General features: G+C 36.7%; 1 protein-coding gene across 1 annotated transcript; it reads right to left on the reverse strand.

Moving 5' to 3' along the window:
* Positions 1 to 229: 229 nt before the first annotated feature.
* Positions 230 to 8,747, reverse strand: shox (shox homeobox). Its single transcript, XM_073846113.1, has 6 exons — positions 8,400 to 8,747; positions 6,890 to 7,098; positions 4,422 to 4,479; positions 4,072 to 4,160; positions 2,433 to 2,648; positions 230 to 2,151 (listed from the first exon to the last, which is right to left on the reverse strand). The coding sequence occupies exons 1-6, from the start codon at positions 8,650 to 8,652 to the stop codon at positions 2,062 to 2,064; spliced, it is 915 nt and encodes a 304-aa protein (XP_073702214.1). The 5' UTR covers positions 8,653 to 8,747; the 3' UTR covers positions 230 to 2,061.
* Between the last annotated feature and the right edge of the window lie 8,548 nt (positions 8,748 to 17,295).

Below are 17,295 nucleotides of genomic sequence, written 5' to 3' on the forward strand. Positions count from 1 at the left end.
TTGGTGAAGTCAGATGTGACTGTGATGTTAGTTTAGATGTACGGATAATGACTTTTATGTTATCATGCTAGAAAAGCCTTCTCATTTCATATGAAAGAACCTTTAGCTTGTGGCTCCTCTATAAAGAGTCTTGTAGTAATATTTTTAACAAATACGAACGTGTCTGAACCAGAGCAACCTTTATTCATAAAATTGTAGAGGGCCACAAAGTTTTACAAACTCTATTACAAATATTTATAACTTTTATTGATAGATTACTTGTACAAGATGTACATTCTTTTTTTTTCTTTGTGAAACAACAGAAACAAAAAGAAAACTCAATGGTGAATCATGTTTGGGCATGCTTGCATATGCAATATGATGGGATACAACAAATTCCGTGGAGCATCAAGAAAATCTCAACACAAAGTCTTATGGTTTCATCCACCATCCCTGAAATGTTTGTAAACTCAAACACGCTACATTTTAGTCAAACAAATGTACTGCAGTCACACGTTTGCGTAAAACCGTTGCAAATGTTAACATTTAAAAAATATATAAAAATAAATGCAAAGCCATGTAAATATGTACACTTGAAATTCGACTATTTAACATTTATAAACTTTCAGATAAAATAATAAATAAAAGCACCTATGACGTCAATTAAAGAAACAGAAACATTCCTAAACAACCGTAATGGTGAACAATGAAAACAGCCCACAATGTAGCGTTTATTGTTAGAGGTAGACCTGACCAAGATCTACTAGCGTAGTTCAAAGGCAATTGATGTCTGAACTGGAAATCTGTTTCATAGTACGGTCGTGGAGATAATACTGTTAAGCTTATTGTATTCAATTCAGGAAACTGTAGTTTCAATGGGGGGAAAAGGACTGTGGATGCAGTTGCTGAAACGCATGTCGTACTGTAAATGATTTCAGAGCTTGAAGTTAAATAATTCTACCTCTGTTAATGCGATCAAATTGTTGTCTTTGGTGGATTTATTGTGTATGTTAAAAACCAGACGTAAACCTAGAACAGTTTTGTACAGTGTCAAAAGAATTTTCTTCGTCTGCTTTCAGATGCTATCAATATCTCTTTAAATGCATGTGTACAAAACTATATTTGAATACCGGGGAGTTATGGCACGTTGCAAACAAGTTAGCAAATTATCTTTCACACAGCTTTTAAAGATGTGTTTGTGGCGAGGAACTTTCAACACATCGTCATCAGTGCCCAAAACCCGACAACTTAAAAAATCATTGTTTAATTAGCAAACATCAACCGCTATATTACCTTTTTTATATTTACAGTATTGCACTTAACTGCACATAATTGCATTTCAGTTAAACTGATGTTTCTTAAAATGTTAAATCACAAAGTTGCAGTTACAGTTTATCCTTTTCGAAACAAACGAACAAAAGAAAAACAAGTCATTTCAATGTATTTCAGCCAAAGAAAGCCAAATTGTGTTTCCCCCTTAGATAAAAGTAGTATGTCTCGCATTAAGGATTGTAAACCCCTTAATACAAGACCTGAAGTGCAAAAGCTAGGTTCACTTCTATTCCAGGACACATCACATAAAAAAGAGAGCACAAAATATGAGAATGAAAGCTAAAGTCCATACACATGCCCGGAAGGAAACAGCAACCTCCCAAAACAGAAAGAATCATAAGAATTCCACTAAAAACCAGGCGATTGTACCATTGATGTTATTGCTGTTTCCAGTCTTTGTCCACAGCAGAATGAACAATGAGAAGAAGAGAAGAAAAAAAAAAGAGTCAAAAATGCAAATAACGGCTTTAGATATGAATTGTAGTGGAGGGTTATCATGGCAGTGATCAACATAGATGTATGTCAGTTACAATGGAGGCCAGCCCCAATAGGTCTATCCTTCAATTGAGCACGTGCACTAGGCAGTGGCACAGTGGTAGGAGGCAAATATGGCCGTCTCTTTCTTTTTGCTTTGAGGTTGAGATTCCAAAGTTTCAGTGTCTGTCCGTAAAAACACAACCTCTAGCCTCACTCTGTGTCTGCCTTTTGCTTTTTTTTTTTTAAAAAGTCTTCTCTCCTAAACGCTGGTTTTCAGACAGACATCCAGACATTTTTGTACGGTCCTGGGGCTGTGATCTGTGCCTGGAAAGGGCTGAGCCAGTGGCCTCCAAGAAGTCCTGCCTGTTGGGCGAAAAGTAAAAGGTGATTCATTGGTATTTAATTACCTTTCTCTACAAGTGGTTTGTTTTGGCAGCTGGTTTTTTGTGACTTTTTTTTCTCTCTCTCTCATTCTCTCCCCTTACACCCCTTTTTTTCTCTTTTGTTTTTATTTTGTTTTGTTTTAACTGTGAGTGTCACGGCCTGTTCACAGGCTTAGTCTTGTGTTAGAAGCAATTATCAGTTCAGAGCAGCAGAGAAGCCCATGGGGGTCAGAGTCCCAGCGCCTCGGCGTGTTTTCTTGCCTTGAGTCGCAGGTCAGCGATGCTGGAGTTCTTGCTATTGCTCTTGGCAGCCGCTACCACGGCGGCCGCCGCAGAGGCCGAGTCTGCCAGCGACGCGATTGGTAATCCAAAGGGCGGGGGCGGGAACATCAGATAGGGAGCGTGGGCCGCGAGGTGTGGGTGCAGGTGAGGATGGGAGTGCGTTCCGACCCCCTCCAACTGTAGCTGAGCTTGGACCTGCGGGGCGAGCAAAAACAAACACAGAGTTAGTCAGCGGCCGCGGGGTCAGCTCGAGGAGCGTCGGGGATCCGGTTTCAGGCTCGGACACCCCTCTGAAGGTTTTTGCTAACTGTGTGCTTTCAGTGAAAACAGTCGTTCGCTCGGTGCGTTCTTTTTCATCTGATCTCCAGCTGAATTATGCAATGCGCTCAGACAGCTTAATAGTCAGAGAACTTCCATCAGTTGCAAATCTAAGCATATTAGTTTGATCCACGCTGGTTCTTTCCATACAACCGTTAAAAGCTGCAACATCATGTAATCTTAATTATATATTCAATGGCATAAATAAACAATTTCGCACCCAAAATATTCATTCTCATATATATAAATATTTATTCGCACGGCTCCTAGGGGAAAATAAAAAAGATGTAAGCAGGCAGCATAAAATATCAGGTTGCAGATTCTTAGCAATTATTTCAGTAAGATGAGGTGAAAATTAGACATCCGCCAACTTAAAAAGTGACTTATTTTTTATTTTCTTTTTTAGTATTCTTCTCATGTATCTTTCTCTGCACAGAGATCATAAATATTTCAAAGCTTTACATTTTGCAGTCCAACTAAAATACAACATCTGACAAGCTGCACAAGTTTTTGACACTGGCAAAGAATGTTTTACCAATGTTTCTTTTTTCCTGCTTTCCACGTGAATGTGAAACATAGGGAGATTACTTTGAAAGGAGGATAAATAATGTCAGACCTGGTAGTCTGTTATTTTTGGAAAATAATCAGGTATGAATGCAGCATGTCTCATCTGAGTTTCTTTGCTGCTCACAATTCCTAACCACAGGCCTCCTGACTTGATGCTTGGCACTTGCATTCATTTTAATTAACTCTCTGTGAAAATACTCATAAAAATTAAAGCAGCCCCTTGCTCCAGTGTCTCCACAAATCAGTCAAATTGGACTGTGCAACCCCTCTACAGGGGCAGTCAGAACAACAGGTGGTGGACATTTGTGGTGTTCAGTATGCAGTCCTCACGCCTCGGCCCTGCCAATGCTGCTCAGTGCCAATAACCATCAGTGCGTTATTCCTCTCTTTCATAATCTCTTTTATCTGCCTTTCCCTAGCTGTGCTATTAGCTTAATTATGGCTGCTCTCTCGTCTGCCTGATGCAGACAGTTCTTCACCACCAGATGAAATGTCTCTCGGTCCCTCTTATCTCATTCGTCTCTCATCGAGCCCCGGAGGTGAAAGGTTCGGGCCCTTCGCAAGACGCACCTAGACTAGCGTCACATCAGATTGTTTGTCAAAGCCTAAACATTTCTCGGCCGCTACTACTAGCCGGTTAATATGGCGGAGCGAGGCGTTTATTTAATCGACTCAACTGCACATTTGCACATCACAGAACACACAATATAATATATAACTTCGTTATTCCTACCTGTTGAAATGGCATTCTGAGTGCGCCCATATTCACGTAAGGAGCGACCCTGCACGCGTCCAGGTGACTCGCGGTGCCCAAAATAACACCTGGATAGAGGAGAATAATAAATGAGCATAGTTAGTCATAATTATTTTTACGCAGATACTTCACCAGTTACATTAAGTTTAAAATGTAATAATTTATAAAAATGGTGTGTTGGCGTAAATGCTGCTGCCTCACAAACACCCAATTCCGCTCAGCCTTAGGTAATGTTCCGTAATAAATTTGATTTAAAATGCTTAAAACAATAAAATGCAATATTACACTTAACAGTGGATAATTATTAAAGAATAACTTAATCAGTTTACCTTTGTGCATTTGATTTTCCTGTTTTCGGCATTTCGCTCTTCTGTTCTGAAACCATACCTAAAACAGAAAAATAACACGGTTATTCTTGTCGTGTTCACCACCATTTACGACTTTTTTATATTACAGATTAAATTACATAAATTTGTCAAACAAGTTCGTCATATTTAATTTGTGCATGCAATCGACATTACAGAAAAAACAGTTTTTTGTCGCCTCTCATAATCGGTCTAGTTTATTATTTTATGAGACATTTTGAATTGGAAAAGCGAGTTCTGTTATTCATTGTTCCACAAATCTCCTTAATAATTAATATTGCAATTTTTATCTTATACACAAATTAATTCTGTGTGTATTCTTTAGCTGTCTCCATTTAATACATTTTAGTTTTCTTGTTTTCTTTCTTTAAATGAAACAATAAAGGCCTGCAAGGCTTTTTCAAAGCTAACTGACAATTTTACATCGCTGAAATTTAGGCCTGTTCTGCTTTTTTTCCTGATATAAAAAAAATCAATAAAATACATTTGCTGCATCACATATGTGTTGGGAAATGTGGGAAATATTAAATGAACAATGTAAATTTACTGTATGCCTACAGTTTTCAATCACTACACGCTTTGGTCGGTTCAGTTAAATCAGACTATTAGCGCTGCTTTTTCAACTCTCAGACTCGCTCATTAAAATTTTAAAAGAAACGTCTGTCAACCTGTTTTTTTTTTTTTTTTTTTTGTAAGACACTGATTTTTCATTGTGAAATCTATTATCATTATTATTGTTATTATTATTATTCATCGATGTGTGATTTTGAGTGCGCCACAATGAATGCATCATATTTCAATCTTTGATCGATTGTAATTATCCAGCACTATGCTATAGGGAAAGTGAGCTACACTGGTTTCGACAGTTATTTCTTCATTAAGGACCACTCAATGATGCGGTTCACAAATACCCTAATCTGATTTCCTTTTGATTTTTATTAGAGACAGTGAATAATGACATTTAATTTAGCCCTGCACCAAAAACCGAAAGATATTAGTCGTAATTGAATTACTGCCTTCTCCTCACTGAGGTCTCATAACTTTCAATTAGATTCTTGACAGCTGGTCGGCGTGGGGCTTCTATAGAACAGTATAGTAGCAGGTCCATATCAACCAGACTAGCTCACGTCCATAGCGTTTAACTCTGAATTTTCTGCGAAATGTGATACGAGTCATAAAATGTCGTTGTGATGCATCACACGGAGGCGTTTTTAACAGAGTCTGGATTTTTTGCTTGCATCAAATCACAGCTCTGACCTATTCTTTTGCTCTCCTCTTTTAATCTGATTTCGCCTCCGCCTCTGAAACATTAAAAAATGTCGTGCTTGCAAGCTGTCACACTGGCAAACAATGTTACTTATTTTCCCATTACATTTTGTAACACGGCCTATGTCACTGTAGGAGTTAAGACGCAATTGAATTATTCCTAATACATTTTTATAGGAACAGTATATCAAGCCAATGGCAGATATTACAAAGATAAGGTTGGAGAAAATGAGGTGAGTGACATAAGAAGGTATCCCCTGCAGCAGCGGTTCAATCTCTTCATTAATTTTAATGATGTGGTTAGATCTTTCTGCAGCACATAAGCAAGTTTTCCTTTGAATATAGCTGCTGCTGCAGGAACTAAAAGGCTATTTCATATCCACACCCACCACTGAAACTGAACCCGCATAAATCGAAAGATAACAGCAATGCTTTGTGTATGAGAACAGAACAACCGTCTCCAAATGTTAAACAGCTCAGGCGCATGGTATCATATACAAATTTAATTTAGCCTACTTAAGCAAATGTGTAGGAGGAATGAAGGCCTAGCGCTAGTCACACTTACTATTTGTATTATTTATTTGATTATTTTCCCCTTGCCAGTTCACTTCTCTATAACAAACACGCCTTCACAAGAAGGGCTTAACAGTGCTTCGTAAATAGATTTCCTGTTATTTCCAACTTTACAAACTGCTAACAAAAACCATTTAGTTTTACATGTACATTAAGTTATCAGCGTCATAAATTCCTCTAGGCATCTAAACACATGCAGCAGCGCTATAATAGAAGAGGATCTACTATATTAAATGTAAAGCAATAAACATTATGAATCATTTCCTTGGACATTATTTTTCTCAATTATGCTACGCTGAAAGAGCAAGGTATTTTACTGTTGTATTTTCACACAGGCCTGCTTTAAACGATTTCGAGAACATGTACGTAAAACAAAAAAATAAGTGACACAGAACCCTCATTTGCCAACGGTATTTGCAGTTTTACTAAAATGTGCATTCGTTTAAAAATTAATCTGTTTTTAAATTATTAATGTCTGATTGTAGTCATATTTAATATTTCCCAGTTTTATCTTTTTAAATTTGTTTTTAGAACGTGCACTTTTAATACACATTAATATTAATTTTAAGTGTATGGAAGAATTGGGATCTCACCTGCACACGGGCCTCTGACAGCCCCAGCCTCTGACTCAACTCCTCCCGCATGAAGGCGTCCGGGTAATGCGTCTCATCAAATAAGCGCTCCAGTTCATTCAGCTGCTCTAAGGTAAAATTTGTCCTGCTCCGTCTCTGTTTCAGTTTACTCTGTGCGTCCTCGTCCTCTGATTTCACATCCTCCTTTTTGTCTTTGCAGTCGTAAATTCCTGCGAAAATACAACATAAATACATCAAAACAGTAGCCTACTTCTTTTAAAGCGTTCATTTATTACACAAGTGTTTAAAAGATTGTAGATGGCGGCTGAGAAGCAAACATCGGGAACTAAATAAATCTAATTAATACGACATGTCAACAGAGAACACTTTTTTAAATTTAGCTTAAAAATAAAAAATAATTTTGTTCGGTGAAATCCAAGATTGAATAGTGAGAAATTACAGCTGCTTTGAAACAACACTACATTGTAATAATCGCTTTACAAATAGGCCTAAAATTGACTTTTAACACAAACACGTAGGCTAAATGTTGTCGATTTTTTATATGTATAATTACGCAGATTTGTAGGCCTATATTTAAGGGAAACGGATAAAGAGATTACTATAAGATATTAGCAAACATTAGAAGTTTACAAAGAAAGTAATGCAGCTCTGCGTATATATATAACATAAATGTATATAAAACAGAGTCTTCATTACAGAGCAGTAAACTAGCCTATTATTTGGAAGTTTTGGAAATCAAATGCAAGCTTGCAAAACTTTGTCTTACTGCAATCATTTTCTTTATTAATTCTGTTAAGTTGTCTTTGTTTTGCTTTTAATGTAAATTATAGATGTAATTTATTATTATTATTAATATTATTATTATTATTTAGGAGTTGTATTCCAAAACAATCTGTCATAGGCCTGCCATGTTTGTCGTTAAACGTCTTTCTTCACAGTTTCTGAAGCAAACCCGTTTTATATTAAATCTCACTTTTAAAATGTTATCACCCATATGGTTCTGTTTTAAATGAGTCTTTTTTTACTCTTTATTTACACAAGTGTTGTACGTAAAGAGAAAATAAGTGTCTTTACTCATTTCCTGGCAATTTAAGGAACGCTCAGGAATAAATTGATAGATCGTCCTTTCAAATTTGACAATGGCCTATTGTTTTGACTGTGATTCGTCAAATGTGAGTACAGACTTGTCCTTTTATACATTTATTGTGATTCTCTTACTTCAAACTGCCTATAGTGCATTTCTGTTCTTTTACGAAAGAAAACAGTTCTCTTAACGGCACAACGAACAAGTGCCCATTGCATCAGCTGAATACAGCTTGAATTTCTCCACTCGCATGCTAGTTAGCTTCTCAAGACGATCGAAATCTCTTTTAAAGATTATGAAAATGACCTCAATGTACAGTCATTCAGATTTTATAGATATTTCAACAACGTCAAAACGCATTCGGGCAATTGGAAACGCGTCTGCAGCGAAACACATTATTACACTTTGCGTGTAAGTGCAACTCACCGTCAGTAGCTCGTGTCACGTTAAACTCCTTCAATTTCTCCTTTTCCAGCTCTACGTGCTCCTTGTAAAGGTGTACCGGACAATGGTTGTTGTTGGTTTCTGTAATCTCCTGAAGGTTGGTCTCCGAGTTTCCCAGCTCTCTAGCTCGGGCTAAACCACTCTCCAAAACTTCCCTGTACGTGATGCTCTCTTTGCTGGTCTCCTTGCTTTTCTGATCGAAGGATTTCGACACGAACGCCGTGAGTTCTTCCATGGCTGATTACAGAAATCCACTTTAAAATGTATCTAACGCGAATCTTTTTGTCTGCTCAACAGTGAACTCGGCGATATGTTTGCGTGTAGAAGGTTTAGATCACTCCTGCTGTTATGTCTGTGTTTTTCAGATCACACTATTTATACACGGCCACCTCAGCCCGGCCCCCATCGCCATCATGTCTGGAGTCATTACAGGCGCTTCTGAATTCAACTTTCAGCGGCTTTTCCTCAAATCAATGCTGCACTGGATGGAGTCCCCTTAATTTAATTATAATTAATTAGGATTCCTACAGTGCCGTGTGGTCAATTGGAAATGGGAACCGTGTTTAATTAATTCTGTGATAATTTCACTGACGCAATTAGAGGATATGAATATTGCAGCATGGCATTATCAGTTCATTTTGCTATATTGACGTTAACACGGACGGAGGCTATCGAGAATATAGCCTAATGATGGAAGTTAGAGAAACTAGTCGAGCGAAAATAGACGGCGGTAACTTGCACGGGATCGTCCAATTTGTGGACAACTTTTCGATGTTTTCATCTCCAGTCATTTTTTGAGTATTTCATTTAGTTAGTTTGTCATATATAGCTTAATAGTCGTAATGATATGTAGCCTAAATAAGCATTTTTTTAAAGTAATTTATTGTAGGCTGCTTATTTATATTTTAATATTCATTCATTGTATTCTTATACCGAATTTTACATTGCATGAATAAATTATATTTTATATATTAATCATGATATTTTAAGATAGGCTATTACTGATTGATATGATATCGTAAACTGGCCGCTTTCTTACAGCTTGCATTCCAGTTGGCTATAATTGTGTCCAACATGTTTTTATTATATTAGATAAAAGTGATTTTATTCATAAATTGTTTTTACTCAAAATTTAAAACATTCAAATAGATATAAAACCTTTCCAACTTTTACTATATATTTTACATCCATGACTAAAGATAAGAAAACATTTAGTGTGATTGTAGCACAAGTGACCTGACGCCTTTGCAATAATTGATTTAGTTTAATTGAGTCACAATTGCACGACGCAAGTCATTTTACTGTGGCATACCTCTGATCATAATAATACGTTGTATGTAAAAATATGCAAAGCATATATTTATCTTTAAAATTTAGTATTTATCTAAAACGGGGCACTGAAATGCTCTTAGCATTTTAAGAATTAAAACGTTTTTATATTAAGTATTCTTAGAAGTCAATTCTTAAAGCGTAAGATAAAATCAATAAATCCATCAATGACATAATCATGAGCATTTATTTCTAGTGTGGTTATTTTAAAAATGCATAAGACTCGGATGTGGTGCTATGATATTATCGCATGCACGGATCAGTGTAGGGCGAGAATAAAAAGGGCAGAATCAAAAGGATGTTATGATCCCCTGTGAATATTGAGCACCGTGGTGTGAAATCGCTCATGTAAACCTCACAGATGACGTGTTTGATAGCGCTTTATTTATTAAATCCATCCTCATTTAAAACTGCAGCCCCATATTTGAATATATTTCATACACATGACCTCGTGGTTCATTTTTTTCTCATTTAGAGAAAAGAAACCACTATTCTTCCAAAGGACCATTCGAATTTTTGTGGTTGTTATTTTAAATTTTCTATTTCTTTTATTTTTTTGTCTGATAAAAAATAATGTAATTCACATTCTCATCATTCAAACTGTGGTCACTCTTCTAAGGCAGCTATTATTTTATGCGCAATAGTGTTGGCTATATTTAAGCAGTGATGCCGGATGGAAACTCATTTGTAGGGTCACGTCAAGGGAAGGATAAAGTGTGTCAGGTGCACCTTTGATTCCGGGAGATTCCGAGAGTAAGCTGAAACACCGCTGCTTATGAAGTTGGATTACTCCTTTCTCAGTCGTTTTTATTATAGCTTAGAGCAGACGGCTAGGCCTTAATATTTTCAGCGTTTCTGCTGTGATACCTTCTAGCAGGCCTTTTAAAAAATGTAGCTCGCTTTAACGGATTGCAGGACTTCAAAGTGGCTGGTGCAGATGTTTGAAAATTAGTTAGTACACCACCTATCCAAGTGCGCTTCACAATCAACAGCAGCCTCCAGGGGATCGATACATATATAGGCTGTATATACGTGAGTAAATCGACAAGTCAGGGTGTTCTTACTCTGCCTCAGTAGTGTCGCTGAAGTTTAGTAGCAGACAATTCTTAAAGGCGCAGGAATTTTATTTCCAATCTCTCTCTCTTCCTCTCTCTCCCTCTCTCTCTTTCTCTCTCTCTTTCTCTCTCTCTAACACACACAGAGAATTGGACTATTCGATCGGGAAACGTAGGCTACCTCGTGGATCTGGTGCCGCTTGTGTTTGGGTGAAGTTTATTGGCCAAGCAAGAATGCATTTACGGGCTTTTTGCAGTATAAATACCCCGTAACAACAGCAGAATAGACAGCGTAAACAAATAAACACTTACTAAAAAATCACAGCGTTTAGAAAACGAATAAATTCAGTCAGTCATTATTTTATCATGTCTTACTCGCCTCGTATATTCTTTGTTTTAGTAAACAATGTTTCTCCATAGGCATGTTTTTATAATTTCTTATCTTGTTCACTTATTTTCTGGAATGACTTTAAGGGTCGAGCGGACACAATTAAATCACAATTAAGCTCTAAAAGGTTTCACTGGAAGTGACCGAATTAAGGTCGGACAGGTTGATGGATTACAGTCTATATCTGGGTTGTAAAGAAATAAATAAATCGTCAAGTGAAATGTCGATAACAATTTTACATCTGAAGCCAGGGGCGATGTGCATGAAAATTTATAACGTTATTGTCCTAGTCGAAGACAAGAAACAAACACAAATAGCCTTTTTGGAAATATCTCAACAACACATGTAAATATTTCTATCTCTTTCTATGTCAGTTTGTGCTCTTCTATATTTTTATTCAATCAGATTCAGTTATTGTCAAAAGCAGGCAGGTGGCTGCATACTGTCACTTTAAGAAATAATTGCTCTGAATTATTTGCATCCCCTTAATCAGACTGCAGAGACAGCAGGCAGGATCCTGCTTCCAGTTATGCAAAACGTAAATGTAATTATGCCTTACTGCTTGTAATTGTGTGATGGTAAAGTTCATCCTCCTCTCCTACCTTTGATTAGCTTTTGGCACATTATTAGCAAATAAACAGCTTTATTAAGTTTGATGCCATTCGAGAGAGAAAGAGAGAAAGGCCCGGACCATGTGGCCCCTTAAAAAGTAAAGCAAAGAGCTGTGATGTAAAATTTGTGTCTTTATTGGCAACAGGCCATTTAATCATTCAGCCAGTGAATCGGTCCCTGCTTTCAGCTGAGCTATATGTGTGCCGTGATTCTTCAAGCAGCACTCGTTCTTACAAGAGTTAGGCAGCTCGTTAATAAAGTGGAGGGGAAAGGAGACCCCAAGACCTTTCTGTGGGAAGTCCAGGCTTACTCTGACAAATGCCATAACAGCGTTTGAACTTGCTCATTCACTCAGATTAATCCCTTATGTTCGCAAAACCAATGCGTTCTAAATTCATATTTAAAATGGTGGCTATTTGGTGTTGTTTTGAGCCATGCTGATTACTTCAGGGTTTAAACCCCCAATTAAGTGCAATGGTCGACCCCCAGTGGCAGACAGTTTTGAGTGTTATGCACAGGCATGCATGTAGGGAAGATAATGAGGCGTAGTTAACCCTAACAGGCTTCCTCCTGTCTCTTGTTACACTTGCTGTAGTTTGCATTTAACCTCAGAAAAAAATGCATTTATATGTGTTCATTCTCTTTCATCATTCTCTGCGTCATTTAAAATGACTGTTCATATACAAATGAGCACTAATAAAACCTCAGATCTGTGACATACAGGTCCTGAATTTAATTTCTCCGCAGTTATTTCAGTCCAGTGCATTTTTATGTGTTTAAAACCGCTGAAGCGAGACATGTACGAAAAATTGATTATCAACAAAATTATGGCTAAAAGCCAAAGGTCCCGAGTGTTGAAACCCTGAAGCATGAGACCACATTTTTCTCTTCCTTTTCCCTCTGCTGCTTTCTTCCCATAGGCTGATGGTATTAAATTGACTTTATCCTTGAAACATAATAATCCACAGAGTGCTCTGACAAACCTACTGCCCCGAGCCCTCCACCTCTCCAATCCCACCCCGAACAAGCTCTTTGTGGCTTTTTATTCTGGATACAGCTGATTGTAGCAGCCAGGTTGAGGAGTGTGTTTTTATCGCGGTGTGCTGATAACAGAGCCGAACAATTGGCTGCATTGTTGGTCCGAGATGATGTTTTTTACATTTAATTATAACATCACCCCTGAAGCTTGTGGGGAGACGGAGCAGAGCTGAAACATGTGAGAATTTCAATCCAGATCAGGCAGCAGCATTTTGGACTAGCCGTTTAGCACTTGCAAGTCTGTTCGAAACATACTGAAGACTGTATGGACAGCTGGGTGTTAGTAGCTCTTAGGAAGAAAATAAGTTAAGGCTATAACCTTTAAAAAGTCTGCCTCACACTATGTATTCACTTTATCATATACAATAGTTAATAGTGAGAACAGGGACTGACAATGCATAAATGTGACCCTGAACCACAATACCAGTTATAATCTCAATTAAATTGAGTTTTGTACATTATCTAAATGCAGAATAAATAATATTTCCATTGATGTATGGTTTGTTAGGATAGGATAATATTTGGTCGAGATACAAATATTTGAAAATCTGGAATCTGAGGGTGCAAAAAATCTAAATATTGAGAAAATCACCTTTAAAGTTGTCCAAATTAAGTTCTTATTTTTTAAATGTTCAAAATATCTTCATGGAACATAATCTTTACTTGATGTCCTAATGATTTTTTGGCATAAAAGAAAAACTTTAAAAAGTTAAAAAATTTTAACCCATACAATGTATTTTTGGTTTTGGCTTCAAATATACCCATGCTACTTATAACTGGTTTTGTGGTTCAGGATCACAAATTATGTAGCTTGCAGTAAAAGGTGTTTATTTGAAATATGTTAACACTGTATCTTGCAGTGTAAAAACACTGAAGTTGTAAATAAAACAAAGAGTGTTTTATAAGAAAATCTAATTTTAGTTTACTTAAAAATGACACCTTTATTCAATGTGTATTTGCCATTTCTTTGTAATTGTTTGTAAAATTTATTGGCAATTTCTGAGTGAAATCATTTTTGACCCTGCAGTCCGTCCGTATATCCAATGCAAAGTAGATCTTCCAGCGACTGTAATGAGACGTGTTTGTTACACCACGATCTACATGGCAACAACCATGTTGTATCTGTCGGAGGTCAAGCGTGCATGTAGCTTGCCAGCCGAGATGTGACAGGGGAATTTGAGTAAGAGGATCTTTCCTGATCATATCAGAGTTAATAGCTTGGGACCCATGGGAAATAAAATGCCTCAGCACAATAAGCTCAAATCAATACCATGAAAAAGAATTTATGAAAGATGCACAATGTGGCATTTCATCCTCCCATTCACAGATAAGCACCATGCTGACTGTCATCTGAGAAAGCTCAGATGTTTGTGGAAGTCTGGAGATGTTGAGACCATCATTCTGATGGGGAAACGAAAGCTGTCTCTGCCGCTGCTGGTGCCATCAGGCTTCTTAACTAGCTTAATCAGCAAGACCATGTTGGTAAAGAGTCTTTACCATTCAAATTCTTCTGGTAAACAGCATGGTTATAATGGTTAGACTAAACCAGCTGAATAATGTCCAAGCCTAAGATGCAAAATCCAGGGATGTGGACTTGAGGTCTGCAGTTTGTCTAACAAACAATCTCTAAATAATCTTTTGTAGATTTGTTTGATTAAATGATTATTAAATGCATGTAGATCTTTTTCTCTGTCTGACAGTACAGTGGTGTGATGAATCCTGAACATGGCACTGATGTTAAGGTAGGTCAGCTTGTTAGAAAAATGACATAATTAATTAGCATAATGCAATTACCCTTGTTTAAGGAGTATTTCATCCAAAATATGAAAAATGTTTTTTTTTTTTTACTTCTGTCCACCTTTCTTCTTCACCTTCTTTAACACGGAAGTAAGCCTATAGGTGAGACTTCCGGTTCATTAGCCACTATAGGGAAATAACAAAAAGAATTACATCATGCTGTAAACAGTAAAACTGTTTGCACTACAAACCAGTGTGTTCATAATTAAGTTAATACATTAAAATAATGTCATAAGACACACCAATTTGCAATATCAAGCAACAAAATTAGATGTTTTGTGCAGCTAAAAATACCTGGACGCGGATGCGATTTCTGTACAATAAAACTTCTAACATACCTTTGTCCCAAAATGAAAATTCTGACATTTGTATTTTTTTCAGTCCACCTTATTTTTACTGTAAGAGCTGGCGTGGATTCTTGTCATAATTTCCCTATAGCGGCTAATGAACCGGAAGTCTCGCCCATAGGCTTACTTCCGCATTGAATAATAAGGTGGATACAATGAAAGTTTTTCTATACAACGAAACTGCTAACATATCTAAAAAAATAAATAAATAAACATATCTATTTTGTGTTACACAGAATAAAGTAAGTCATACAGGTTTGGAACAACATGAGAGGAAGTAATAACAGAATTGTGACCCTGGACCACAAAACCAGTCATAAGGGTCAATTTTTTTTAATTGAGAGTTGAATAAATAAGCTTTCCATTGATGTATGGTTTGTTAGGATAGGGTAATATTTAGCCAAGATACAACTCTTTGAAAATCTGGAATCTGAGGGTCAAAACATTGAGAAAATTAAGTTTTGATATATTTACAATAGGAAATTTACCAAATGTCTTAATGGAGTATGATCTTTACTTAATATCCTAATAATTTTTGGCATAAAAGAAAATTAAGTAATTTTGTATTTTGGATATTGCTACAAATATACCCATGCTACTTAAAGGGTTAGTTTACCCAAAATTAGCCCATTATTTACTACCCTCCAGGCGTCCTAGGTGTATATGACTTCCTTCTTTCAGGCGAGTCCAAATGGAGTTATATTAAAAATTATCCTGGCACTTCCCAGCTTTAGAATGGCATAGAGAGGTGTTTCTCTTCATCAGTCCAAAACAAGTCCAATAAAGTGCATCCATCTATTATAAAAAGTGCCTCACACTGCTCCGGGGGCTGAATAAAGGCCTTCTGCAGTGAATCAATGCATTTTTGTAAGAAAAATATCCATATTTAAAGCATAATAATCACTTTAATCTAGCTTGCCCTCACTGTTGTACACAGATTTGCGCTCTGGGTGGATGACATATTACATCGTCGTTGCGCATGCGCCGTGGTGAAACCAAAACAAAGCAACTGTCACAAATTAGAAGTACAAAACTAGGATTTGTAAAGAAACATGTCAGAGGATTTAAATATAAATCAAGAGGGGACTGGTGATCCTTTGCTCCTGTAAACAAACGCTGGTTTTCACGAGACTCACAGGCCCATGCACAATGCCAACGTCCTGTGTCATGTGCCTGGAAGAGCATTTGGTATGACCAGTGAGTGCAAGCTAGATTAAAGTGATTATTTTAGATATGGATATTTTTCTTACAAAAACTTATCGATTTGCCCCACGGAGCTGTGTAAGGTGCTTTATATTATGGATGGATGTACTTTATTGGATTTGTTTTGGACTGTTGAAGAGAAACATATTGCCATGATAGAGCTTGGAAGTGCTAGGATCATTTTTAATGTAACTCAAATTGGATTTGTCTGAAAGAAGGAAGTCATATGGAAGGTGAGTAAATAATGGGCTAATTTTCATTTTTGGGTGAACTATCCCTTTAAGACTGGTTTTGTGGTCCAGGGTCACAATTGTCAAATGCATGTTACTGATCTTAAATCTTAAATCAAAATTATCTGAAATAATCAAAATGTCATAACTTGATGATGCTAAACTCCGCCCCTTTTTACAATCCACTGCAAGCTCTTCTTCAGATTAGCCTCCATCCAATCAACAACTGATGGACTGAACCAAGTCCCTATACATTTAATTTTTTCCATAATGGATTAATTCATATGTGACTCTGGACCACAAAACCAGTCATAAGGTTAAATTTTACAAAACTGAGATGTATACATAATATGAAAGCTCAATAAATAAGCTTTCTATTGATGTATGGTTTGTTAGGATCGGACAATATTTGGCCGAGTTACATCTATTTGAAAATCTGGAATCTGAGTGTGCAAAAAAATCAAAATACTGAGAAAATCACCTTTAAAGTTGTCCAAATGAAGTTCTTAACAATGCATATTACTAATCAAAAATTACATTTTGATATATTTATAGTAGGAATTTTACAAAAAATCTTCATGGAACATGATCTTTACTTAATTTCCTAATGATTTTTGGCACAAAAGAAAAATCAATAATTTTGACCCATACTATGTATTTTTGGCTATTGCTACAAATATACCCCAGTGACTTAAGACTGGTTTTGTGGTCCAGGGTCACATATGTGCATCACAATACAGAAAAAAAGTCTGTTGCTATTTCTGTTATTAATGCAAGTACTATATAGTGTTACTAAAAACATTACTGAACAACTTTTTATTTTGAGTTTCCCTAGTTTATTTGGTTAAGAGTCTGATTGGGGGTCCAAGTTCAAGAAAT

The sequence above is a fragment of the Garra rufa genome, chromosome 8 (assembly GCF_049309525.1).
Source record: "Garra rufa chromosome 8, GarRuf1.0, whole genome shotgun sequence".
In the NCBI taxonomy this organism is placed as follows: Eukaryota; Metazoa; Chordata; class Actinopteri; order Cypriniformes; family Cyprinidae; genus Garra; species Garra rufa.